The sequence below is a fragment of the Lemur catta genome, chromosome 21 (genome assembly GCF_020740605.2).
Source record: "Lemur catta isolate mLemCat1 chromosome 21, mLemCat1.pri, whole genome shotgun sequence".
NCBI classification, from domain to species: Eukaryota; Metazoa; Chordata; class Mammalia; order Primates; family Lemuridae; genus Lemur; species Lemur catta.
This window is the reverse complement of record NC_059148.1, coordinates 21,330,388-21,356,961: the sequence shown is the minus strand read 5'-3', so window position 1 is coordinate 21,356,961 and position 26,574 is coordinate 21,330,388. Positions and strand designations below refer to the sequence as shown.

Sequence of the window (26,574 nt, the reverse complement as noted above, 5' to 3'; positions counted from 1 at the left end):
ACACGCCGTGCCTTCCTGCCTGCCTTTCGGAGCCTGGGGCGAGTGGTATGGAGCAGCGGTTACTCCAAGCTCCCGAGTGCAAGGCTGGCTTTGAGACTTGCCTGAGCTGTGCAACCTTTGCCAGGCTCATCCACCTCTCTGAACCCCCTCTCCTCCCTTTTGTACAAGAGACAGGGCAACCCGTGCCTTACAAAGTTATTATGAGGATAAAAGAGCTCATCCACGGAAAATCCTTGCCCACAGTGTGTCCAGCACATCGTAAACACAGAGCAATGCCTTGTCCGTAGTAGCGGAACATTAAACACCAGTGCAGAGAGAGACACATGGGACAGGAGTGCATTTTAAACCTTCTTGTTCTGGGAGTACACAAGAAAGACCACTGGCTGCCAAGAAGCCCTTCCTTCATGAAAAACCCTCCAACCTCCTCCTTTTGAGCCCTTTTTGTCCCTACCCTGATATCATAATTCCCCTTTGCCAAAATCAGAGTATCTTGTCTTAGAACTGGCCTCACCAGGAACCTGCGGGACCCAGCTGAATACAGCCCATTTAGGAGGCATTTTACCTAAATTCCTCTTTCACCCTCTGGTCATGGGTATAAGGATCAAAAGCAAGTGGACGTAGCTGGGTACGACTCTGGCATTTTCCCCATGTGCTATGTCCTTCTTTCCAAAAACAAAACTGAACAAGACAACCACGTACATGTTTCCCAGAGCATAGACATTACTGACTTTAGCATGGAAAGTCTGCAGGCAGCTTTTACAACACAAAATGGTCCAAAAAGATATAAGGGGGGGGGGGCAGGGGAGGAATTTTTGAGCTATGAAGATTGAAAGAAAAAAGAAAAATCCTGAGCAGATTCGAGATCTGGCATTTGGTGAGCAATAAACCAACATCATCAACCCAGGAAGCAAGCAAAGAAAGCCCAACACAGCTTGTCATCCTCCGAACTCGACAGGGATGTCTATTCCCCTGGAAAACGTCCCCTGCACTCGCTTGGGCTGCGTTAGGGCCCCTCCTCTGGGCTTCCCCAGGCCCGCGGCTTCCCCAGTCTATGAAAAGCAATGATACTCGTGCTAATACATGATCATCGCTCTAATGCCATGCATGGAGCGCTGCCTATGGCGTTTGAGCGGAGATCAAAATAATGCGAGAGTGTCGGCCCCCAGAAAGACTGTGCAGGTGGAAGAAACAAGTGCAAAGGTGGGCATTCATTTTTCACGTTCAAAGAATGCCAACGAGGTGTCACCACGTTGATATGGGGATCAATGCAACAATAATGACAGTTGGAAGCCGTGGGGTAAACCGTAGAGCCATCTACAAGGGCAGGGATGTGGTTACTACTCTCAGCTCATTGGCCGGGCATGAAGGTCAACCCTGAGACACAGAGTCGGGGGTTTGGGGGGTGGGGGGCAGAGGAAGGGTTTACAGACCATCGATCCTGTCCCCAGGCATTTGCAGACCAGGACACCAGGCTCAGCGAGGCCATGGGCTTGTCCAGGCTCCCGTAGCCAGAGAAGGGCGTCCTGTCCCCAGCCCTGACTCCATCCACTCCTGCCTCCTTTCGGGGGTGACTGGGAGCTGTTTATCTGCAAAACTGATGGAAGTTTTAACAAGGTCCCTGGGGAGAGAGGGAGAGCTTGTGCATGGGCGTGTGTGCGGGTGTGTCGGAGGGAGGGTGGTGCACCAGGGCTCCTAGCTTTCATCTGCTTCCTGTTAATTGGAATAAAGACCCCTGGGAAAACCACGCTCTGGGCATGATACACAAAATCCAACTCAATTATGGTTTTCTGTGCTTTACAGAACCTCGGTCTCCACAAAATCTCCTGGCTTTCGTCTGGTCTCAGAATACTTAAATGGCCATCATTGTCATCATTACCATCGTCACCATCCTCAGAGCCAGAGCGGTGACATTCCCTGTGCACTCGGGATAAGTCAAGTCAGTGGTTCTCAACCAGGAGTAGGACTTTGCCCCAGGGGACATCTGACAGCATCTGCTGGTGTTTTTAATTGTCACAACCAGGGGGTGGGAGGTGGATGCTACTGGTATCTAGTGGGTAGAGGCTGAGGATGCTGCTAAACATCCTCCAAGGCACAGGACAATTTTTCCAGCCCCAAATTTCAACAGTGCCAAGGTTCAGAAACCTGAGCTTTTCGTGCTCCGATTGGAGACCACCGAGAAAACCTCCTTCCTGGGGCCTGAGATCTGGTGACCCTGACATCAGATGGGACTAACAGACAAGGATAAGTGTTCTTAAGCAAGGTACCCCCACCCTGCAACCTCGAGACAGTCCGCAGTGAGGAAGGATGCTGGGTAAGCCGACAGTCCCCAGCTTAAAAGCCCTGTAGTCTAGAAACTCGCTCCCTTGGGGGGAAGAAATACAACCATATGTTTCCATAAAAGACTATGGGAAACTTTTTCCAAACTCTCACATATGTTAAAAGAAGATTGCGATTGATGGCTACCTTTTCTCCATTCCAGAATATTTAAAAAGGGTCTAAACACTGTCCTCCATCCATGGGACAGTAGCACCACTAAGTTCAGGGTCTTGACAGACGTCTGTGCTTATCCTGGAGTGGATCTCACCAGCGCTGGGGTGCGGTGACCACTCAGCTCCCAAGGAGTCCGCCTTCCAGAAACAGGCGGGAGGCAGAACCGGCGATGCCGGCACCACACTTAATCAGGAAGCACAGAGAGAAACCTTTGCCTTGACCCATTCTCTTGGGGTTGCATGATTTCCAATTCATTCACTCCAGCCAAAAGAACCAAAGCAAGGTCCTGCTCAGACAGGGGAGGTAGCCCCCCAAAGCACACATCACCCCGATAATCCTCAAACAACCCTAAAAGCTTAAGTACCATTATGCCTGTTTGAAAGACCAAAGCTCCGATAGGGAAGAGGCTCGACCAGTGACCCAGGCAGGACTCGCGTCCCAGGCTTGGAGCTCTCATGTCCTCTGTGCCACAAACGGACCAGGGCAGCTGGAAACAGCAGCCGGGAGCCCAGCCCCTTGCCAAGGGTGGCCCGTGTCTTTTGTATCTAGATGCTTCGGTGCTGGGCACGTGGCAGGGACTAAGGTATCGATTTCAATTACAGCAAATCCAGCCACGTCTCGGCATAGCCATTCTTTGGACACTCGGAGGGCTCCTATGCAGCTGGAGGGGCCCCAAACCCGGCCCCACGTTCTCTGCAGACGTCTCCCGAGAAAACGAAGCCACTGCCTAGATTTTTCCCTGTCTCTTCGGCGCTCCCTTTGTGTCACCACTCGTCGTTATTTAGAGCCTGTGTTTCAATGTTCTCTCTTTACAGTTCATTTTCCCCTCTTAATTGGCTTTGCAGTGCGGCAGGGAGACCAAGGCGAGGGCTTCAATGACGTGAGCGCTGAAGGAAGGTTAGTGGCAGCAAGGTCCCTGCTCAGATCAACACCCTGCACAAGGACAGCCGGGAAAGAGGCCCAAGGTCCCCCCCCCACCCCGGGCCCTCAGCCTGCCCGCAACGCTCTGTCTGTGAAACAGAACTAAGCCCACATTCGTTCCCTGCTGTAGCTGGGCCAGGCCCTTCTCCCCTCCGAGACTCGGTTTTTCCTTATTTGAAAGTCGAGACGATGAGACCGAGGTTCCTTCCAGTTTGCACACGTTACTGTCAATGCCATTGCATGGCCGTCAATGCTGACTGCTCGGCTAGAGGAAGGTGGTCAGGCAGCGCCCCCCGGTGGCCAAAGAGGATACTGCACCATCAAGAAGTTCCCCGTTTGGATGGTGTCCAAGAAAATAAACGCTGGAAGCGAAAAACACCCAAGTGTTGACTGCCACCCAGCTATGTGACCCTAACTTGTTCACGCAAGGAGCCTAGGGTTTAAAGCAACAATAGAGCCCTGCCACTCAGTTCTTCCACCCTCTGCGACAATGAAGGCAGAAGGTCTTTAGAAGGTAGAGCTTGAAAAACAGCGTCAGCCCCAGTCACCGAGGGCGTCCTGGGATCCGATTACAAAGCTTGTCTGCCTCCTTTCTCCCCCACAAAGTCCCAGAGACGACAAAGACAAAGGCACTAAAGAAAGGAAATGATCAGATGACGGAGCTAAACTGAGCTCTGTTCCCAAGGACAGGGCTCAGCTCCCCCCTCCCAACTCAGCACCACAGTTCTCGGTGTGATTAGGGGGCAGGGGGACCATCTCGAGTTTCCTAGCGTGGGGGACACTGGATAATGAAAGCACACCGTTTGGGTGACATTGACATGGGTTAGCAAAGGCTCTACCAGGTACTAGCTGTGTGACCCTGGGGAAGTTACTCACCCTCTCTGAGCATGTCCATTCTACCGGCCCTTTCTGCCTGCCCCTGAGCACTTAGTGCTCCATAAATGACAGCTCTATATAAACGCTCTGTCACTTGTGCAAATATTAACTGACCCCTGCTATAGCATTCTCCGAAGTCAATGCCTCTCCAACCTCTTCATGAATTTATTGCCCTCCTCCCAAAGGAAGCCCTTCTTCACATCAGACTGAAATGTCTCCTGGTTTAGAGCATGCATATATTTATCTTAACTAACACTCATTATGTCTTGCTTGGTCTTTGGACAACAAGGGTTAGCAAACTTTTTCTGTAGAGAGCCAGATCGTAAATATTTCAGGTTTCGTGGATCGTGTGGTCTCTGCCACAGTGCAAGACAATGCCGATGTGGTAGGGTGAAAACAGCCATAGACAATATGTAAGCAAATAGGTGTGGCGGTGTTCCAATAAAACTTTATTTACAAAAGCAGGTGGAGGGCCAAACTGGGCCAGAGAGCCAACCCCTGTTTTAAAGAGAATATCTATCATTATCTGTTCATTATCCCCTCCCACACAATCCCATCACTGATGGTAGAAATCTCTTTCGTTTCACTTCTTTCTCCTAGGGAAAACTATAAATGCTTCAACCTTCCCCTCCAAGGGCAAAATTTCCATGATTAAGTTACCACAGTTCATTTATTTGGTAATTCACTCAATGGTAGTTTTGCTACTGTGCTAAGTAGTTTGTAGGAAACAAAGGAAGGGCTACGTTTAGAGTGTATGGTCTGGGATCAGCCCAACCTCACATGTGCGTGTCCCACAATTACTGGCCACGCGACCTTGGATAGCATGGTTCACTTCTCTGTGCCTTGGTTCTCTTACTTGAAAATTGGGAAATACAACAGACCCTACCTCATGAGGGTGTCTAAAGATTAAGTAAAGTAACCCTCAAAGTCAGCTTAGAACAGTGCCTGATACAAAGTATGCTTTGTATTTTATTGCTATTATTTTTGTTATTAACAGATGGCTCCTACTATCTGGGAATTTATAATCTGATATGGGAAATTGATATATTAAAACAGCTACCAGATAACTTCCCAGTGAATATGACACAGGAGTTAACCAGGTGCAATCAAGGAAGTCTCCCTGGTGGTGGTATCATTTCAATTATATCTCAAGGCACCACCCATAGTTCTCTAAGCCATGAGAAGGTTTGCATCTTCAGGAAGATGCAGCCCAGGAAGTTGTCCCTTTTGAACAGGTGCAAAGAAGGGGTTTCATCAATGAGGAAACCACTGAAATGTGTGGGGTCTGAGCATCCTGCCCCGCCAGGCACCAGCAGCAGGAAGGATAAGTATCACGATACACTCCAAAGTACACAAACTGAGTTTGAGGAGGATTCTTTTCCTTCCGACTTTCTCACTTAAGATACCCAAATACTTATTTGTTGCCCAAAACGAGAGCAAATGCAGACAAGCAAAAGAGAAAAAAGAATCACCCCTAATCAAAGAAGAACTGTGCTAAATATCCAAGTGTATTTCCTTCTAGACTTTTTGCCCTATGCATCCATTTTAAAAATACTAAGTAACATGCAAATGTGGATGCAAATTATGGTCGATACAGTGCTTTTTTTTTTCCCCCTCTTCCCCAAACAATACCTTGGGTTCTTCTCAGACAAGACTGGAAGTGAGTAATCAGTGAAATAATTAAACAAAGCGAAAGGCCACCTGAGTGAAAATCACATCTGTAACTCACTGGAACCATCTCTGAGTTTCCAGCAATGCTGTGGTCACACTGGAACACTAGGGGGAGGCGAAAATAATTTTGTTCCAAATAATCACATTTTTTCCATCCTCTTTGCCCTTTCTGCCTCCTCCCCCGGCACATTCACTGCAAGTTTCTAACATACTCAAGGACCCAGCGAAGCCTCCCGTCCTCTCTCAGCACCGGGGCTGGGAAGGGCAGAGAGTCAACTCCGCCTGGAGTTTTCCCATCTGTGAAATGAACATTTCCGCCTTCTCTGCCCCCCACTCATACAGCTGTGAGGCCAGCATGAGACCACCTGCATCATCTGCCTCCTGAAACTGAAGGTGCTCTACACGTGCGTGATATTTGGTATTTACATGCAGCCTCTAAATAATGTCTTTTTATCTCAATTCTCATGCGAGCTGCTACATCCCTGCAAACCCCCGGGGGCTGCCCTCCACAAGCTGAGCAAATGGAAACACAGACACCAAGACAAAGGAAGCCCCTTCGCAACAGTCTCTTGGGACGGGAGCTTTGGCTTAACACGAGTCCGACTGACCTGGGTTCAAACCCCCACACTCAGTGGCTGTGTGACCCCAGGCAAGGACTGTATCTCTCTGAGCCTCAGTTTTCTTGCCAGGAAATAGAAATCATCATCCCACGGACTTCATGAGGCTGTTGAGAATATTAAAGGAGCCAATGCATCATGTCAATTACCCAGCGTCGGACTTGGCCTGGCCAGAACTCAATCAATATTTGCTGCTGCTATTATCGCAGACCCTTGTCATTCACTCAATCACTCCGTGACAACTTTTTACTCCTCAACCCCGACCCTGGAACAATTCCAGCGCGGTGATTCTCCAAGTGCTGTCCCCAAGCCGGCAGCATCCACATGGCCTGGGATCTCGTTACAGATGCAGATTCCCGGACACTGCCCTGGAGTAGCTGAAACAGGAACTCTGGGGGTGGCGCCCTCTGGGGGATTCTGTCGCAGGTTCAAGTTTGAGAACTACCTTTCTAGTGAGAATGGGGAGGGAAACAAATACATAAAATATTCTAGATGTGAGAGAGGCTGTGATGGGAGACAGAGTGGCTGGGATGCAGGTGGGGCTTTCTGAAAAGGTGGCATTCGAGCTGAGACCAAAATGACAAAGGAAGCAGCTTGGGGAAGATTGGGGTGGCATATTCCAGGCTGAAAGAATGAGGCATGCAAAGGCCCCGAGGCAGGCTTTGTGAGGAAGAGAACGACAGTCAGGGTAGCAGGGTGTGATGAGCTATAGTGAGAATAGGAGCAGACAGACACTCATCGGGAGCCCGGGGGAGGGACTTGGGGTCTTATGCCACGATGTGACAGTCTGGGTCTGACTCAGCTCGTCTAGTTCCATACACATGGAACCCACAATCCTCAAAGAATCCAGCCCCTGCCGACCACACGGTACAAGTTCAGTGTCAATTCTGTGCCCCGTTCCTCTGCTTAGCACCTCCTGGGTGCCAGAAATAAAAAGAGGAAGTGACTACAGCACGGATCAGAGATGACAGCTGGGGAGCCAGGCTCTCTTTGTTCCCACTGGGGGTTTCCAGAAAAGCCGAGGCTGCTGACCTCATGAGGCAGCAGGTGGGCGAGAGACAGAGAGGGGTCAAAGGCAGCCTGCAAGAAAGGGAAAGTGGGCAGGATGGGGAAGGGCAGATGAGGCCCCCAGTCCAGGATGCCCACCAGGGGCTCTGCCGTAAGACAGAAGCTGGGAGGAGAGTGCCCTGCCCCCCAGGGAGCAGCCAGCGGCTTTGTGGGAAGAATGCCTTGGTTCAAATTCAGCCGGGAAAGCAGAGAGGAGGGAGGGAAGCAGACTTATAAAACAATAAAAATCGTAGCTCAGTATGGATTGAGCACCCAATTTGCCAGGCAAGCATTTATACGAACTCATGTTTTTCCTCCCAGTGACTCTATGGGGAAGATGCTATTAGCACCCCCATTTCACAGATGAGGAGAGCAAGGTAGAGTGAAATAAATAGATAGGGAACATTGAAGCCAACCCCAAGGGATAAAGGTAGGAAGAGGAGGAAGGAAAATTGACTGACAGATTTAGTTTTGCCTAAAACAATTTAAGTGGAATCCGATCAAGTCCCTTCCCGTCTTAAAACCCCACCCCAGCTTCCCATTCTACCTGGAGGAAACCCAAGCTTCCTGCCATGGCCAAGAGGCATCTCGAAAGCCGGCCCCTGTCGATGTCCCTGGTGCCACCTCCCTTCCACCTGGACTGGCCCGTTGTCCACTCGGTTTTGCTGGCACCTACCTTTCCAGATCCCCTTCTCTGTGTGGTTGCAGGTTAGAGTTGGCCAAAAGCGAAGTTGTACAGGATTTGGGAGGCAGAAGTGATGTAGCCGTCATGCTCTGAAGGGTGACATGTTTATCCTGCATCTTCCCCCTTCACGGCCAACTCTACTTCCTGACATGGGCCCTTGACGACCAACAGTGACCTCAGGTCCACTGCCACACACTTCACGGCAAACTCACAGAGGCAATGGCCACAAAGAGCCAATAACCTTCCATGGGCGTCTACACCAGTCCCACTACATGGGTCCCTCCAACAGCTGGGCGTGCGGGCTGCCAGAGGTCACTGACAACACAGCCTGGCTTACCCATGTCAGGGCAGGGTGAGACCTTTCTCTGAATCTTCGGCTTCCCCCTTTGAACTTGTACTTCCCCAAGTCCTTCTACACTTGTATAAGGTCTAACTTCTAATAAGTTCTTTTTTTCCATGATACTCACAGTGGTTCTGCTTCCCTGAGTGGCCCCTCACTGAGACAGTCACCAGCAGAAGTGATTTTTGTACCTGTTCCAAGACTAGCAGCTTCCATTTCCTCCCTCTTGGAACACTCACACGTGCTGTGAGAAGCCCAGGCCACACAGAAGGCAACATGTGGGCACCCCAGGGGACAACCCTGATTGAACTCCCATCTAATAGCTAGCACCCACCGCCATCCATGCACATGTACTGTCTTGGATGCCAGCCCAGTCAAGCCCCCGATTACGGCAGCTGAAAGTAACAACACAAGGAACAGAAGAACCACCCAGCTGAGCCCAGCCAACCAGGGAATCATGAGAGATAACACGGCAGTTGTTTTAAGCCACTGAGTTTTGGAGTGGTTTGTTATGCAGCAATGGGTCACGAGAACACTCACCATGGTTCAGCCATGTGTACCTTCCTTCTGCTTCTTACAAGTGCTTTAGAGACTTGTGTGGCCTGTTTTCTCTACTCAAAATGCCCTTCCCCCAATCTTCTCATGTCTGGTACTTTCTTGTCATTCAAGTCTCAGCTTAAATGTCACCTCCCAGAGAGCCTCGCTGTCAGTTTTATGTCAACTTAGCTAAGCTGCAGTCCCCAGTTATTGAATCAAACGCTAATCTAGGCATCTCTGCGAAGGTATTTTGTAGGTGCAATTAAAGTCTATAATCAGCTGACTTTAAGTAAGGCTGATTAGCTGCAATAATCTGGGTGGGCTGATTCCACCCAATGAAATGCCTGCAGAGCAGAACTCAGGCTTCCCTGAAGGAAAACAGATTCCGCCCACGGACAATAGCTTCAGCTCATGCCCAGGAGTTCCAGCTCTGCCTGACACCCTGCCCTACAGATTCTGGACTTGCCCAGCCAGCCCCCACCACTGTATAAGCCAATTCCTTGCAATAAGTCTCAATATATTTGTCCTACTAGTTCTGCTTCTCTGGTTGAACCCTGACTAGACCACTCTGATTGCCCCATCAAAGTTAGCTACCTAGTCAGCATCAATTTCCTCCATTTTAATTCTCTGCATAAAACCCATCACCACTGGTATTTTTCTTATTTTTTTTTCCTCCAACATATTCTAGAGCAGCATTACCCTATGGAATGTTCTGTGATGATAGAATGTTCTACAACTGTGCTGTTCCCATACGGTAGCTGCTAGCCACGGGCAGCAATGCATCACTTGAAATGTGGCTACTGCAAATGAAAAAGGGAATTTTAACTTTGACTTAATTCTAATGAATGTAAGTTTAACTCACCACATGAGTCTAGTGGCTGCCGTACTGGACAGCTCGAGGCTGGGACACAGGCCCACGGGAGCAGGCAGCTGGTCAGCCTTTCCCACCACTGTGACCCTGGCTGCACGCCGTGACTGACACAGAGAAAGTTCTGGCAGTGTTTCCAGAGTGAAGCAATAAGCCATTTTTGCATAAGTGCATGTGCACTGGGTTTCTGTCATTTGCAAGAAAGAGTCTTAATGTGGTGCCGCCGACGTGTGAGGGATTCCTGAGAACCTGGCTGCAGCAGGTACAGGGTGAGGAAAGGCACCAATGTTGGGACATGCAAGACCCTGCGGCTTCGGGAGGGGTGTCTCTTCCTCTGCTCGCCCAGCCTTGCCCAACTTAGAAGCAAGTAGAACAATAGGGCAATCAAGACCGGCTCCTACTCTTTGTTCCTGCTCAAAGGAAGACTATATGGTGGAAGGCGGGGTTCTGGGGGGCTTCATTCAAAGCCCAAACTGGGAAGAAGCCAGAGAGCATCTGAGGCTGTCCTATTTTGGGGCCACTTTGCATCCTGTTTTCCTCCTGGCCGCCAGTTTTCCCCCTTGATGCTCAGGAGGAGAAGCTGGAGGAGGGAAGACTATATGGTGGGAGGCGGGCTGCTGGGAGGCTGCTGGGGTGCAGGGTGCTGCACCCTGGCCCCTGTCTGCCCCCCTGCATGGTGCCCTCAGCCTCTGGGAGGACTTCCCAGCATCTCTCGCCTGCTCTGAGACCACCCACCTACTCTGCAGCTAGAGTGTTTGTTTGACAACTGGACAAGAGATCCAGGCACCTCCTTCTCAAACCCTGCAGTGGGCCAGGCATGGTGGCTCGTGCCTCTAATCCCAGCACATTGGGAGGCCGAGGAGGGAGGATTGCTTGAAGCCAGGAGTTAAAGACCAGCCTGGAAAACATAGCAAGACCCTGTCTCTACCATAAGAATAAAAAATTTAAAACCCTGCAGTGTAAGCTCTTTGCCATGGCCCACTGTGGGGGGCTGGCACTGCCCACCCGTCTGACTTCAGCTCCCACTGCCCTCCCCGGCATCCCCAGTGGGCAGCCATGCTGGTCTCTCTGTGCCTGGGATGCTCCACCCTCCTTCCTGCCACAAAGCACTTCCCCGTGCCCCCATCACTCTCAGTTACCAGGAGAATCCCGCCTCCCCTTTGGGTCTCAACTCAACCCTGAAGCCCTGAGTAAGTCCCTGAGCCCTGGGACCCAGCAAAGTGCCAAATGCAGAGTGAGCACCTGGTAGATATGTATGGTAAGGAGGGAAGAAGAGTAGGAAGGGAGGGAGGAAAGCAAGACAGATCTTCCATTACCTTGACCTTGGGTTTTTCTTTGGGAAAGGGAAGATACAAATGGACACAAATTATTAGGCTGAAAAACATCAAAAGGCCAAAAAGAAGAGTAGAGGGAAAGGAGGAACAGAGGAAAAGAGAAAGAAGCTCAGGACAACAGCACTGATGGGGGAGCCATGTCCCCACCAGGCTCTCGGCTGGTAAGACAGCTGTGACCCAGGAGAGGATGGTCCAGGAGGGGACCTGCTGTCCTCAGAACCCAGGGTCTCCAGTCTTGGGCTGGAGGAAAAGTTGGGGGCAAATGAGGACGTGCTTTTCCCACAGCCAAATCAATTTCACCCGAGGACCCCAGCTCCGTAGTGACCGTGGGGGAAACCGGGCTGTGTGCCATGGCAAAGTGTTCGAGGTTCTGTTTGATTGATTGATTGATTGATTGATTGGCTGTGGAATGGTGAGCCACCTCTAGAGAATAACCCAGGCTGCAGAGAAGCAGCAATGTTGAGGGAGACGGTGGCTCAGAGGGAAGGGAAACAAAGAGAAACAGAATTAGAGGCTGAATTAGAAAACCTAAAGCCCAGGAGAGAAAAAAAAAGAGGAGGAGGGGAGAAGGTGAAGAAAAGTGAGCTGGGGCAGAGAAGAGCTAGAGGCCCCTGGTGATGGCGGTGATGGTGGCGGTGGTGGTGGTGGTGATGATAGTGGTGTTGGTGATGGTGGTGATGGTGGTGATGGTGGTGATGGTGGTGGTAGTGGTGATGGTGATGGTGGTGATGATGGCGGTGTTGGTGATGGTGGTGGTAGTGGTGGTGGTGATGATGGTGGTGATGATGATGGTGATGACAATAATGATAACAATAAGATAATATTAAGAATTATTATGTATCTAATTCAAGCAGGCCTTGTCATTCACCTGCCTCATCTCATGTAATCCTCCCAATAACCAATGGAGTTCAAATGCTCAGCATCCCCATCCCACTGCTCAGGAAACTAACCCCAGAATCATGAAATGCCTTATCCACAAGCACACAGCTAATAGGTGGAAGAGCCAGAATTTGAACCCAAGTTTCTGTGACTCCAGATTCCATGCTCTTAGCAAATGGTTGAGGACTAAGAAGGAGAAAGCAGAAGGAGGATGGAGCCTTCCCTAACCACACTATTTAATGCAATAACCTGCCCCCATTCCTGGAGTGCCCTACCGGGCCCCCTTAGCCTGCTCCACTTTTTCTTTTATCCACAGCCTTTATTCTACACTATATAATGCACATGTTTTTTATGATAACAACCTACTATCTGTCTCCCCCAACCAGAATGTAAACTCCACAGGGACACACATCTAAGCAGGCATTTCCAGAGATCAGAACAGTAACTAGCAAAGAGTAAGCATTCAACAAATTTTGTTGAATGAGTAAACAAATGCTTTTTTGGTTTCCAGCAAGGAGAAGTTAAGATATCCTGGCTTTGAGATCCCTTGAGCTTGTTGAATGAATGAATGAGTATTCTTTGGTTTCAGGCTAAGACCGATCTAACAAGCCATGAAAAGAGAAAAATGAGTTGAGATTTTCTACCTTTGGGACCCTTTGGGCACTGGGAAATAAAGATATCTGCAAAATCCAAGGAGAAAACTAAGGTAGCATTAACATCTCTACAATAAAGCTGCCCCATCCTCTAAGAGAGAGAGAGAAAGAAAGAGATTATATATTCTTGGCAAGCACAAAGCAATCTTGCCTCCATATACTGGACCTCCATGTGAGTTTCTCAACACAACTTGTACTCCTTCAGCCATTTAACAAACATGTATTGCGTCTCCACAACAAGCTAGAATTGAAAACATCTGATTTCATCACTGTAGGAAACTCCAGCTCTGGGTTACGAGCTGGGGATGCCAAAATGAATTCGATATGATCTTCAAGAAGTAAGAGTCTGGTGGAAAAGACACTAGTTTATTCTTTAGTCTGGAATCACATTTTTCGTTAGGGTGAAGGGAAGCTATCCAGCTCCCAAGATCGTTATAAGCTTCAAGGAACTAATTATTTTTGAAGGAAGGAGAGAATTTAAAACAGGATGGATCTTTTGCGGATGGCTCACTGGTGCCCTCTGGTGGAAATCAGTAGCAAGCACAGCATGCAGCTTCCCAGCATTTCCTGCAACAAATATAACCTGGGCAAGGTACTGGGAATAGCGCACACTGAGCCTGAATGCCAACATACTGAGCCTGAATGCCAACATACTGAGCCTGAATGCCAATATAGTGAGCCTGAATACTAACATATTGAGTATGAATGCCCACATAGTGAACCTGAATACTAACATACTGAGCCTGAATACCAACATACTGAGCCTGAATGCCAACATACTAAGCCTGCCAGCAGGAAGCCCACAATCAGGTGAGGAAGTGAGACAAGGAAACTGCCAATCATTATAAAGTAGGGTCAGTTGGTGATAGAAGCATTTATTTATTCATTCATTCATTCATTCATTCAACAAAGGACAGAGTCCTTATGGCGGGAATATGCCTGTCATGTTAAAGGGAAATCAAGGAGACCAGTGTGGCTGAAATAAAATGAGCAAAGGCAAGACCAGAGGGAGATGAGGCCAGGGAGATGCTGAGGGGCTCAGGAGTGTAGACTTCATGGGACCCTGGATATACATGGCGTCCTGGTGGCCGAGGGCCAGTGGTCAGCTCAGTCTGCAGGCCCAGGAAAGGCTTCACTGAGCACCGGATTTTGAGGTGGGCTTGGGAATGAGCAAGTATTCACCAGAAGGACAAAAGGGGAAGGGAAGTCGAGGGGAAGGGACCACTCATGGTCCCTTTTGATGTTGACTGTAGCCCAGATTCAGGATGTGCTAGCAAAGGAAAATACCAAAAGGGCATACACAGGGGATCTAGGCCAATGACCTGTTTCAAACACGTTCTGTTTTGAACACTGTTGCATCCTCAGCCCTGCAGGCAAATAATAGTTGCTCAGTAAATACTTGCTAAATGTTGCATGTTGAATCAAGCCCGGGTACAGACCAGACTGTGCTCGGCCGATGGTCAACAGTGACACCTTGTGGCGGGAACTGAAATAACAGCGCTGCTGGCCAACACTCCTGTTCTGTGGCTGCTGTTTGCACCGCGGATCCCTTGGGGCTGAAAAGCCCCAGAAAATGTGGAAAAATCATGAGATGAGAGAGAGAAGCAGGAAGCCTCAAGACGATGCTATCCGATGTCCTGCTACTAAAGGCAAACAAGTGTCCATTTGTCAAACGAGCAATTAATTGCAAAGATCCAGGAGAGATGATCACATAATTGGATCCCAAAGTGATAAAAACAAGTCACAGAGGTAATTTAGTTAGGTGGAAGAAAAAAAAAAAAAGTTTCAAAATAATATGTATGGATAATTCTATTTTTTTAAAAAAGTACACACATATCTGGAAAAAAATGTGTATCAAATGACAATAGTGGGTCCCTCGGGGATGGGGATTAGGGTGTTTATTTTATTTTTTAATCTATGTTCTAATGTGTATTACGATGAATGCACATGATTTATGTAAAGAATAATAAGAGCTAGACATTAAGCCGGAATACCAAAGGCACTTCAGAATGTCTAAGGGAAAAATGATTCTGGTTTCCTACGCGCACCCAGTGCTTTTGTGTCTGGGAATCCCAGGCCCATCTTTCCCGCCCCTGCTCATGAGCCAGATTTGCCATCCAGGGTTGGCTGTCTCGTCCCGGCCTGCAGTGACGGTCGCAGGAACACTGACGAGGGTCCTGTGCTCACCTGACGTGTGGACGTTCCTGAGGCAGGAGAGGGAGGCGTTGAGGCGGGCACACTCCTCCCGATTGGCCCCGTATTTCTCCACCGTCTCACACACCTGCTCGTCCGTCATCTCCAGGAGGTCCTCCAGACTCAGCTGGCCCGGGGAGATTTCCTAGGCGAGGGGACAGAGGAGGATTGTAAACTACGGGGCAGGAACAACGTCTGAGCCTCCGCACTGCCCTCCAGGGGTGCCTGGGGGGAGGTACAGGGAATCTGGGGGCAGACGGGCCTGGGTTTTAATCTCAGACTTGCCGCCCATTCGCTAGGTAACCTCGGACAAGTCACTTAGCCTCTCAGAGCCTCACTTTACTCACCTACAAAATGGGTATCCTCAGTGTGCATACTTGGCAAGGTAGCCCAGATGCTCAGGACTAATTAACTACTGTGGTTTATGGAGTCAGCACGAGGTCTGTCTCCTCGTCCAGCCTGAACTCTGATCTCCTTAGGAGACGAGGCCCCATTTTTTTAAAGATGACCCCTACTCTGCTTGGACTGCAGTGACTCGTCCAAAACCCCAGCGTGAACTCAGAGCAAGCAAACTGCACCATGCCAGTCCGCCGATGGCTGTTCTCCACTCTCTGCTTCCTCTCTTCTCCGGCCACGGGGTCGAGGGCTCATATTGGTCTTTGGAAACCCTAAGGGGAAAGGGGCTGAAGGTCTATGGCTGGCTCAGTGCTGGAAATGAAACTAGATTTGTGAGTGAGCCCCGTGGGACACGGCATTGCATCCCAAAGCAAAGTGGTAACGCTGGGGTATAGCGTGGGGTGAAGAAAGGGACACCTCTGGAGAGATGGGCTGGGAACAGAAAGGGAAGGATTCCCAGCTACTAATGTGTTGGACAGGTGGCCCTTCACTGCCACCAGCAACCATTCCCTGTCTCCAAAACAGAGTAGTCTCCTTAGACACCATGATATGGATACACCTCGAAATGTGTCAAACTGCTATATTTACGCATCTGTAAGTATATCTACAAATGTACACAAGAGCCTTTTTATAGCACTTAATGGTATCCAATTTCTTATATATACTATTATCGTTATATTATTTAAATAAGCGTTTGCAGTATCTACAGATGGTGCCACTAAGGCAATATTGTGGAATACGTGTGCCCTCTTGTGGCCATGTTTGTGTATTACAACAAAATACAGCTTCCCACATTAAACTGACAGCCAGAAAGAGGAAACCCGTATCAGCACAAAATTTCTACCCCCAAAAACAAACAAACAAAAAAGCTGCAGGGAAAAAGCTGAAGCCCGATAAATACCTTTCCAACTCAGGGCAGGGGCAAAGAGAGAACAACAATGGAGTCCCTTAGAGGCTTTCTCAAATAGGGATACCTTGCAGGTGAGCCCTGCTTTGAGAAAGGTGATTAATCAGCGTCGGAAGGTGCAGAGTGAATCACGTCTAGAGGGGATGATTCGCAACATAAAAGGATTCTCCTCTTTGCTGCAGGATTCACTTGTGCATTTACAAATATCTATGTGTATTACATATACATGTATGATTTACAAATACACACATTTCAATGTACACTGAAGTTTAAGATCATCAAAAAAAAAATCATAAAGGAACACATTTGTGACGCTGAAAACGGAGAAAGCCTCAACAAACCTGGCCCAAAGAGCAGATGCAGCCCTGTTCAATGAAGTAAAACTAACAGCTGAAACGGATGAAGCACCGTTTTAAGTCCTTTTCATGGATTTTCTTTTAATGTCACAAAGACCACATAAAGTAGGTAGTTTATCATCACCATATACAGAGTAGGATACTAAAACTCAGAGAGGTTAGACCACTTGCCTTGGGCCACACAGCAAGGTCAGTGGTGGAGCCAGGGTTTGAATCCAGCTACTTCACTTGGGAGCTTTCTCCACGTTTCGGGTCCTTCCCGGAAGGGCGCCCTCTGGTGGACACGCGCCTGAACTGCAGGCGGAGAGCTGGAAGCCCAGCTCGGCCCCCACCCCCTGGCTGGGGGCTTTGGACTCAGGATTCTCCTGGACTAAGGTAAGAGCCCTAAACTCAGGTACCTGCGGGCCAGGTGAGTGCAAATGAGCAAAGCGGTGAAGGGCAGCAGATCCCGTTCATCGCGGCCAGACTGGAATTCAGTGCATCGTGGTCAGCAATCCTGATTTTTCCAGCAAAACAAGAGGTCTGTTTTTTTTTTTTTAGGCAAACTCTTTCCATTTTTAAATATTGACTCAAAACACATTTTTGAGCATCATATCAGCCAAACAAAGACCATGTCTGCACATCAGATCTGGCTTCAGGGCCACCAGTTTTCAACCCCCCGGTCTGGAAGGATTGCTTCTGTCTTATTTGCCCCACAAGTGGCACGTGATAAAATAAATGATCCCAAAACCTCTGCAAAGCACACAGGGCTGTACAAATAAAATACTGTCTGTACTTACACGGGACCTTCCATTGTAAGGATATTCGCAAGAAACCCCACCTTGGCTCTCTGGCCATCGGGGGAATGAAATAAGGGAATACGGAATCGTGCACGGTCCGGTGTGCGTGTGCGGGGTGGGGTGGGGGGCACGGAGGAAGGCGGGTGCTGCATGTGGTTCAGGGTTGTTAGATCTGGTGGGGTCAGGAGAGATTCTTGTCCTTGGGGACAAGGTCTGAAAAAGACAGAAGGCCTCTTGGAGAAGGAAGCAGGGAGCACCCAGAGAAAGGGGTCTTGGTCCCACAGGCAGGGGGCACCTCCTCTTCTGCCCAGCTCCAGGAGGCCCCAGAAATAGGAGTACAAGGCTGGAAGCACAGTGATGCCAACCTAAGGCTCTGGAGTCCAGCCGAGCTGGGTTTCCCGCTAGCCCCAGGTACTCACTAGCTAGACAAGTCATTTCATCTCTGAGCCTCAGTTTCCTGCTCCGTACAATGGGAACAATAGCCATAACTAGGTGAAAGGTCATCGTGAGGGGTCTGAACGGTCTCAACCATTGAGATCCTTCATGTAAAGCTCTTAGCACAATGCCTGGCACACAAGATCCAGAGATGTGAGCTGCTTTTATTAGGAACAGGATCTCCGTGTGCTCCTGAAGGTAAGGAGATCTCGCTATCCTTGAGGTCTTAAGGATGTGATCCAGTTACCGAGGATGGACACAAGACATGGGGAGCTCTGGCTTGGTTTTGCCACCGGAAAAACCCATTACTTCGATAGTTTTCAACATTGGCAGCAACGAGAGCAATAATTGGCTGACAGTTACTGAGTGCTATTTGGTCCCGGACTGAGCTGAACATTTTATAAAAATCATCTCTTTTTATCACGCCAACTACTGAAGAAGAGGGGATTGTCATTATCCCCATTTAACAGATGGGAAGGCTCAGGCTCTAAGATCGTGCTGTCCAATATGGCAGCCACTGGCCACATTCACTAACATTAAATACAGTTAAAAATTCAGTTCCTCCATCACACGTACTAGCCACACGTGGCTAGTCGCTACATCAGAAAGCACAGACATGAAATATTTCTACCATAGCAGAAAGTTCCATTGGACAGCACTGGTCTAAGAGGTAGAGTGATTTGGCCAAGGTAACTTCATTGACAAGTGGCAGAGCTGAAAAAGAGTCTCACTGAGTCTGGAATCACACTCTCAATGACCCCACTGGGACAGCATCAGAGATCCCACATGCCTTCATGCAGCACATATGTGTGCCAGGGACTGTGTTGGACACAGCCAAAAACCTGCTGCCCAAGGAGTGGCCAAGGGGACAGCTCCTGGCCAGCAAGGGACAGGGGGTACGGGGCCCCCCAGGTCACCTCCAGGACTTCCTTGCGCACGTCGACGATCCGGAACCAGTGCCGTAGCTGGGGGAAGCCGTCCAGCTCGGCATTGCGCTCCTGGAGGGCCACCTTCTTTTTGCAGGACAGCTGCCGGCTGAAGTACTTCACCAGCTTGCTCTGTGGAGACACAGAAGGGACAGAGGACACGTCTCAGAGCCACCATCACAAGGAGGAGAGGTGGGAGTCCCCTACTAATCGCCCAGCCAAACCACCTACAGCTCCATATTTTAAAGATGTTGGTTCAACTACAGTGAGATCCAGTTTTCCACCCAGCTCTCCGTGGTGTTGGTGAAGAGGGTGGGATGGTGTGACTCCAACACCTTGCTGGGGCGGGGACACACTGGTACCTCTTCAGTGGACAGCCTTTTGGTTGCATCCGTTGACATTTCAATTGCACACGTCCTTTCACCCTCACAATTCCTCCTCTAAAACTCATCTGACACCCCCGTCCTATGCAAAATGACTTTGGACAAGGCTATTTCCTTACCAGTTCTATTTGCAACAATAAAAGATTGCAAACGCCCTGAAGCCCCATCGGTAGGAAACTCATTGTATAAATGACACTGTAGCCACTCAAGGAACTCTATGCAGCCACCAAATAAAACGACAAAGCGCACTAGGTAGTGTTACAGGACTGTCTCCGAGATACATTGATTAATAAAAAATAAATACTCTCCCCTTCATAGGGAAAATGTTTCCATGTATCTTTGTAAATGCAGAGACTCTTTCTGGAAGGATTCCCAATCCTCTAGGGAAGAGAAGAGGGAGGAGAGGTGGTAGAAATATTTCATCTCCACCCTTTTGTGCCGTTTGAATGTAAGTCATACGCAAGTATTCGAAAAATAATATTTTTAAAGTGAGAGCGACCTGAACTCGTGCTTTCTGGAGGGATGTTGTGACATGAGAAAGGAAAGTGAAGGATTTTCATTTCTAGTGTGGTAAAAACTAACAACATTAACAAAAAGGAAGGTTATGCTTGTGTGTCCAAGCAGAGAAAAATACATGGAACTACAGGCTTCTCCCGTGAGACAGAGACTACAGAGGTGGGTAGCGTAGAAAAATGGCTGATGCTTCTTTATATACCTTTTTGGCGTTGTTTCAACAGTTACAGAAGTATATTCCATCTTTGTAATTTAAAATATATTTAATAAAGATAAGTAAATGAAACAAATTAAAAATCCTCAGGTATGCAGATGTCTGTGGCATTTCAAAGCACAGTCAACTAACGTTTATCAAAAACACAGTCTTGCACAGAGTAGAATGACGGTTCCCAGAGGGTGGGGAGGGTCGCGGGGAGGGGGGGGACAAAGGAGGGATGGTTAATGGGTGCAGAAATATAATTAAATGGTCCGATAGAATGAATATTTGATAGCACCACAAAATGCCTATAATCAACAATAAGTTAGGGTACACTTTAAAATACCTAAGAGAGTGGAATTGGAATGTTCCTAACACAAAGAAATGATAAATGCCTGGGGCGATGGACACCCCAATTACCCTCATGTGATTAATTCATATCGTATGCCCATAGCAAAACACCAGGTGTACCCTAGAGGTATACAACTATTACGTACCCATAATAATTAAAAATTAAAAACAAAAAAAACCATAGCCTTGAAATCCTAGGGTCACAAGAGGCGGAGCCGGGATGACTGCAGTGGTGGCTCCTGCCTCCGCTACCTGGTCTCCATTTCTGCTTTTTCTGCAAAAACACATTTCGGCTTTCTTTCGGGGCCCTCCCTTCTGGGATTTTCAGTCCATATGACTCAGGGGAGGCTGCTCCCATCACCCTCCCCCCGCCCAACCCCAGCTGCAGGGTGGACAGGGGACCCAGGCTCGGCCACACGGTCACATCTGAGTCAAAGACAATTAAAGGACTCAGCGGGACCACTGAGACTTTAGCCCAGTGAGGCCGATTTGGGACTTCGAATCTCCAGAACTGCCGGATAATAAACCTGAGAACCCTCCCGGGACCTCCTCTTCCAAGCGCTCAGGACACTGCCCTCGTTCCCTACCGGGGCTGCCAGGGGGTGTCACAGGAGCCAGGAGCTGCCTGGGCCATCGACCCTGCTGCCATCTGGGAGCCTGCCGGAGCCCAAAGGCCATTTGGAAGAAATCAGAGCCGAGACGTGGAGGCACATTGCTGAGCGCACACACGAATGAGCCCCTGACATCCCGGGACCCTGCAGCCACGTGCTCCGATAAATGCTCTTCTTTTGGGTTTCTGCCGCTAACGCCTCCTGAGTCACCGGGAAGTTAAAGGATTTCTGGTCCTCCCTCCTTGAGAGAACCCTGGCATCCCTGGTGTGTTGGTTTCCTGTGGCTGCTGTAACAAATGACAACATGCTAAAGTGGGTTAAAACAACACGCAGTCATTAGCAGGCAGTGCTGGAGAGCAAAAGTCTGAAATCAATCTCGCTGGGGTAACGTCAAGGTACTACTACCCTGATGATTTCAAAACTCTGTAAAAGACATTAAGACAATGATATGAGATCAGGCTGGGCATCGTGGCTCACGCCTGCAGTCCCAGCACTTTGGGAGGCCCAGGCAGGAGGATCGCTTGAGGCCAGGAGTTTGAGGCTGCAGTGAGCTGTGGTCACACCACTGCACTCCAGCCTGGGCAACACAGCGAGACCCTATCTCTTTAAAAAAAAAAGAAAGAAAGAAAGAAAGAAAGAAAGAAAGAAAGAAAGGAAAGATATGAGATCTGAAAAAACAACTTATATCAGAATTAGAAAATCTTAAAAATGAAGTATCGGAACTCAGGAAAAGAACCAGGGCTGGTTCCTTCTAGAGACTCTACGCAAGAATCAGTTTCCTGCTAAGGACTTTTGTGATGACACTGGGCCCACCCACATAGTCCTGGATAATCTCCCTACCTCAAAGTCCCTCGCTTAATCACATCCACGAAGCCCCTTCTGCCGGGTAAGGTCACATATTCACAACTGTGGGGGATTAGGACGTGGACAGCCCACCACACCTGTGCACTTACCCTTGACAAGCGCTTCAGCGCTGCTCGGCTCTCCAAATCGGGCTTTTTGCTAAGTCCTTTTCCTCAGCCTTTTCTTCTGAATAAATGAGGTTTTGCTGTTTATTGTTCTCTACCTATGTATACCTGTGTCGCATTCCAAATATGGCAAAAGAAACAAGGATCTGGTCTCTTTTAAAAAATAATGACACGCTGTATCTACTTCTTAAAGAAAGAAACAGAGGGTGCAATGTCAGTCGGGAAGCCGGTGATGTCCTGTCTCAGACCTTCACAAAAGCACTCAGTATATCGAAAGCCACAGAGTATGGAAAAACCAGGCTAAGCCCAGAAGCTGAATGGCAGGACCCAGTGGAAGCGCGCACGGCACTAGCCTGCTCAAACTTGCACTCTGAAATAGCAATGTTTCCACCTGCAGCATCACTGATGACTCGAGGGGGCGCCCGGGCGTCGCATTAAATAACATTGTATCACATACTAAGCACCTTCTTCCCCGCCCGCATCTCCCTCCAGCCATCCGACTACAGCAAGGACACAGTCTCTGTTCAGTGACACTATGTCTTCAACAACCCTCTACCACCTGCCATGCTCTTTATAACCGCGGACAGGACTCAGACAGTATGAAGCCCAATTTCATGGCACTTTTGTGTTCATTGTATTTATTTTCTTGATTGCTTTCCACTTACGGCAAGTGACACCAGTGCAGTCTGACGTAGGATTTTTTTTCTCTCGCATAAATTGTACGAAGCACTGTGCACTTTGTGCAGTTGCCCTCTTCACTTAGCGGTAAGCCTGGAGGGTCTGACCACGTTAGCGCGGGCAGATCTGCCTGATTCTTTTTAATCTTCTGCATGAGGGACTCCTCTGGTACCTGGTCAAAAGCCCACGAGGCGAGCGGTTCTGTGATATCCGCTGGGGGCACCTTTGTCAACCGTGATAAAGCATTTTCAGCATCAGCAGCCATCGTGGCAGCCACCATTTACTAAACGCTTCCAGCGTGCCTGGCGCCGGGGGCCAAGTACTTAGAATGTGTCCGTTCATTTTTAATCCGTGCAACCCGGCTGGCTGTGAGGCTGGTGTTTTGAGCTCATTCTGTGAAGGGGAAAACTGAGGCTTTGGCAGGTTAAACCATGTGCCCAGGTCCACAGAGGTACTTGAGGGGCCGGGGGAGTCAGGGTTTGAGCCCAAAGCTCCCTCTGTGTACCAGGACCCTGCACTGTGAGTTACTTGTTCATGGCTTCTTCCCACTGAACTGAAAACCCAAAAGTTGGGCATCGATCCCTCAAGGTAGGGAGACGGGGTGTTATGCATCTTAAGAAGGCTTCCAGGTATTGTGGGAGAGGTGAGTTTTCAAATTCCAGCTCTGAGATTTGGGCAAGTCACTTCAGCTCTCTGAGCCTCCACTTTCTCATCTGTTAAATGGGTGCATATATCACCTTTCCTCACAGGCCTGCTGAGGTACCACATGAGATGCTGTCTGTGCAAAAGACATGTCCCACACACCCATGTCTTGCTGTTGAAGGGGTCCTTGGATTCGGGGAAAGTGTTTCCAGGGTCACCCAGAGCCTGGGATCCTGTACCTGCCTGGGAGCTAGAACCAAAGGCTGTCCCCACTATGATGCAGCAGAAATGAGGGGAGTGAGGTCAGGAAGCAGGTGGAGTGAAGAAGCCAGGTGGGGAGGGTGGCCTTGGGTTCTAGCCTTCCCCTTGAGGCAAAGGGGAACAATAATCCTTTGGGGACCTTTGGGACAAGACTGGGTTAGTCTGAGCACACAAAAACCCAGAAAACTGCCCAGAATGTGAAGCTGGACGGGGCAGTTAGAGCAGGACTTCCCACATGGGGACTCGGAAGCCCTGTCCTCCGGTTCCCCAAGGCCGATGTCTCACGATCATTGTGGCTGCCAGCGAAACAGCGATCTGCTCTGAGCCAAATGCTACCATGAGCACTTTTTATGAATTATTTTATTGAATCCTCACAACAACACTGTGATATAGGTCCGATGACTGTCCCCATTTTACAAAGGAGAACATCGAGGCCCAGAAAGGCCCAATGACTTGCCCAAGGTCATCAAGCGACTAAGTGGATGAATTGGGGGGTTGAACCCAAGTCTAACAAACTCAAATTTATTGACTCACAAAGAAAATCGCGCCACGGGAAACAACATAGCAGCCAACACAACAGGTATGGTACATACCTGGCGTTTTTTTCCCCCAGTACCACTAAGTCTTTATTTATTCGTTGTATTTTCCCAGGGAAAGTAGAAGAGAAGAGAAAAGAGGCAGCACGTGTGTCACAAAATGATTAGAAAATGGGAAAGGAAGTACCCGGGACAGCAAAATCAACCATCAAATAAACACACCCCAGGGTAAGGTCACCAAAGCCCCAGGGGGCGCAGACTTTTGTGGTTCAGGAATGAGGGGAAGGGGTCAGGAAAAGAAGAGGCAGGTACCCTCCTCCCTCCCGATAAATTCAAGGTTGCGCACAAAGCTTTGATTTCTAGCAGCAAACATGGAGTTACATTTTCTGAACATAAAATGTATGTGTGTATGTGTTTATATATAGGCGCAAACATACACACACACACACACACACACACACACACACACACACACGCCAGAAAGAACTTCCCTAAATGTGAGCAACTGCATCTTTGGGTTATTACAGGGGAGATGTTTGCTTATGTCTGTGCTTCCATATCTTGTAATTTTTCTATAAACTCAAATTACCTATATGATAACTAGTTACAAATCTCATGAAAATCAGACACTTGCCAACAATGAAGATACACGGGTCATCCTAAATGTCAGCCATCTCATTAAATAAGTTCTAAGCATATATACATACATACACGCACCAGGCATTCTGCTAAGCACCTAATAATATACATTATTTCATTGAATCTTCACAACCACCTCACTATTATGCCCATTTTACAGATGAGAAAACTGAGGGCCATAGAACTTAAGTAGGTCTCCCAAGGTACTAGATCATTTTACATTATTTCTGTCTTTCCCCAATTTCCTGATCGTAAGAATTATCTGAAGATGTCTATTACAAATCAAACCCCCAGGCCCCTCCCTTAGAAACTCTGATTCAGTGAATGTGCAGAAGGTTCAGGAATCTCTAAAAACAACAAGCACCCCAATGATGCTGAGGATCGGCAAGCATGAGAAACATCCATCCAGTGTCTGCATTATTATGTAATGAAAGCAGTTTGTTTCTCGGATGAGCCTGCGTGTCTGGGTCCTTGGGCAATAAAAATCGGGCAGGAGCCCTGTTCTAGAAGCCGGGGTGCAGCACCCTGGGCAAGCAGCAGCCCTAGAGGGCTGCGTGCTCATGTGGGCAACAGGCTCGCTTACTGGGCAGCTTCTAGAGCAGTCAGCTCCAGCCCAGGCCTGCAGGGCTCCCAGTGGGGTGGGAAAGACAGATGTGCACATAAATCACCAGGCCACATGGTGGCAGCCAGAACAGAAGGGCAGCCAAGGTTCAGCGCGGGCATCAGAAGACCAAATTAAGAGAACAGCCTCTTACAAAAACAACATTCCATTATCTCAGGATGACAATGATGGGAGTTCTCTGTTTATTCTAAGAAAAGCAAGGCCTCTCATTCATTCACTTAAAGATTTTTTTTAGGCGCTTTCTAAATACAGAGAGCCAAGGATACAAAACTCAACTGCACACCACCCCTGCCTTTAAGGCGGGGCCACCCCAAGTGGGGCTTCAAGGCAGGTGCCAGGTGTCTTTGCAGATAAGTACAGACATCAAGTGACAGCATTCAGACACTTTCATAGCTATTTGACAGAGTCATCTAACATCTGTTGAATCTAATTTTCTCAAAATGAGGATTGGATTTTGTTTGGGTTTTTTTCTTCCCCATTTCATTTTTCTAGTAAATCATTTTTATTGTATTTTACAAAAAGCAGTGGCTGCAAAGTGTCAGGAAATAGAAGGGTGATCCGTCACCAGTGAAGGCGTGTGAAGGGATGACCTCCCCACTCAGCGAACTTCAGGTATTGATCTTCATCCCTCGACATCACTAAACAAATTATTTTCCAAAATGGATCCTTCTCTGAGTATCATGACAGTGCTGAAGTGAGTGTTATTATTGCTATTAACAGGGGCTCGGGAGGTGTTGGAATTGTGCCTGAAATCGCACTGATAAAAAGCATCGAAGTCAGGGCTGGGCGCGGTGGCTCACGCCTGTAATCCTAGCACTCTGGGAGGCCGAGGCGGGAGGATCGCTCGAGGTCAGGAGTTCGAGACCAGCACTGAGCAAGAGTGAGACCCCGTCACTACTAAAAAAAATAGAAAGAAATTATATGGACAACTAAAAATACATATAGAAAAAATTAGCCGGGCATGGTGGCGCATGCCTGTAGTCCCATCTACTCGGGAGGCTGAGGCAGTAGGATCGTTTAAGCCCAGGAGTTTGAGGTTGCTGCGAGCTAGGCTGACGCCAGGCCACTCTAGCCGGGGCAACAAAGCAAGACTCTGTCTCAAACAAATAAATAAATATAAATAAACGCATCCAAGTCAGGATTTGAACTCAGGACCTCTAATTCCCAGTCCTGTGCCTTCTTCACAATTCTCTGCTGAAACGGACCACCAAAGGTTGCAAAGCACAATTAGAAAAGGGCCTTTGTGTGGCCTCATCCTGCCAGG

At 48.6% G+C, this 26,574-nt stretch overlaps 1 protein-coding gene across 1 annotated transcript in view; it reads right to left on the bottom strand.

Annotated features, from left to right (window-relative positions):
* Positions 1-26,574, bottom strand: part of KSR2 (kinase suppressor of ras 2) — a 333,794-nt gene that overhangs the window by 240,956 nt on the left and 66,264 nt on the right. The window contains exons 2-3 of the mRNA XM_045535030.1: positions 18,902-19,042; positions 15,106-15,256 (exon numbers count right to left, since the gene is read on the bottom strand). Of these exons, the coding sequence (XP_045390986.1) occupies positions 15,106-15,256; positions 18,902-19,042 (292 nt within the window). The remainder of the gene's footprint in view (positions 1-15,105; positions 15,257-18,901; positions 19,043-26,574) is intronic.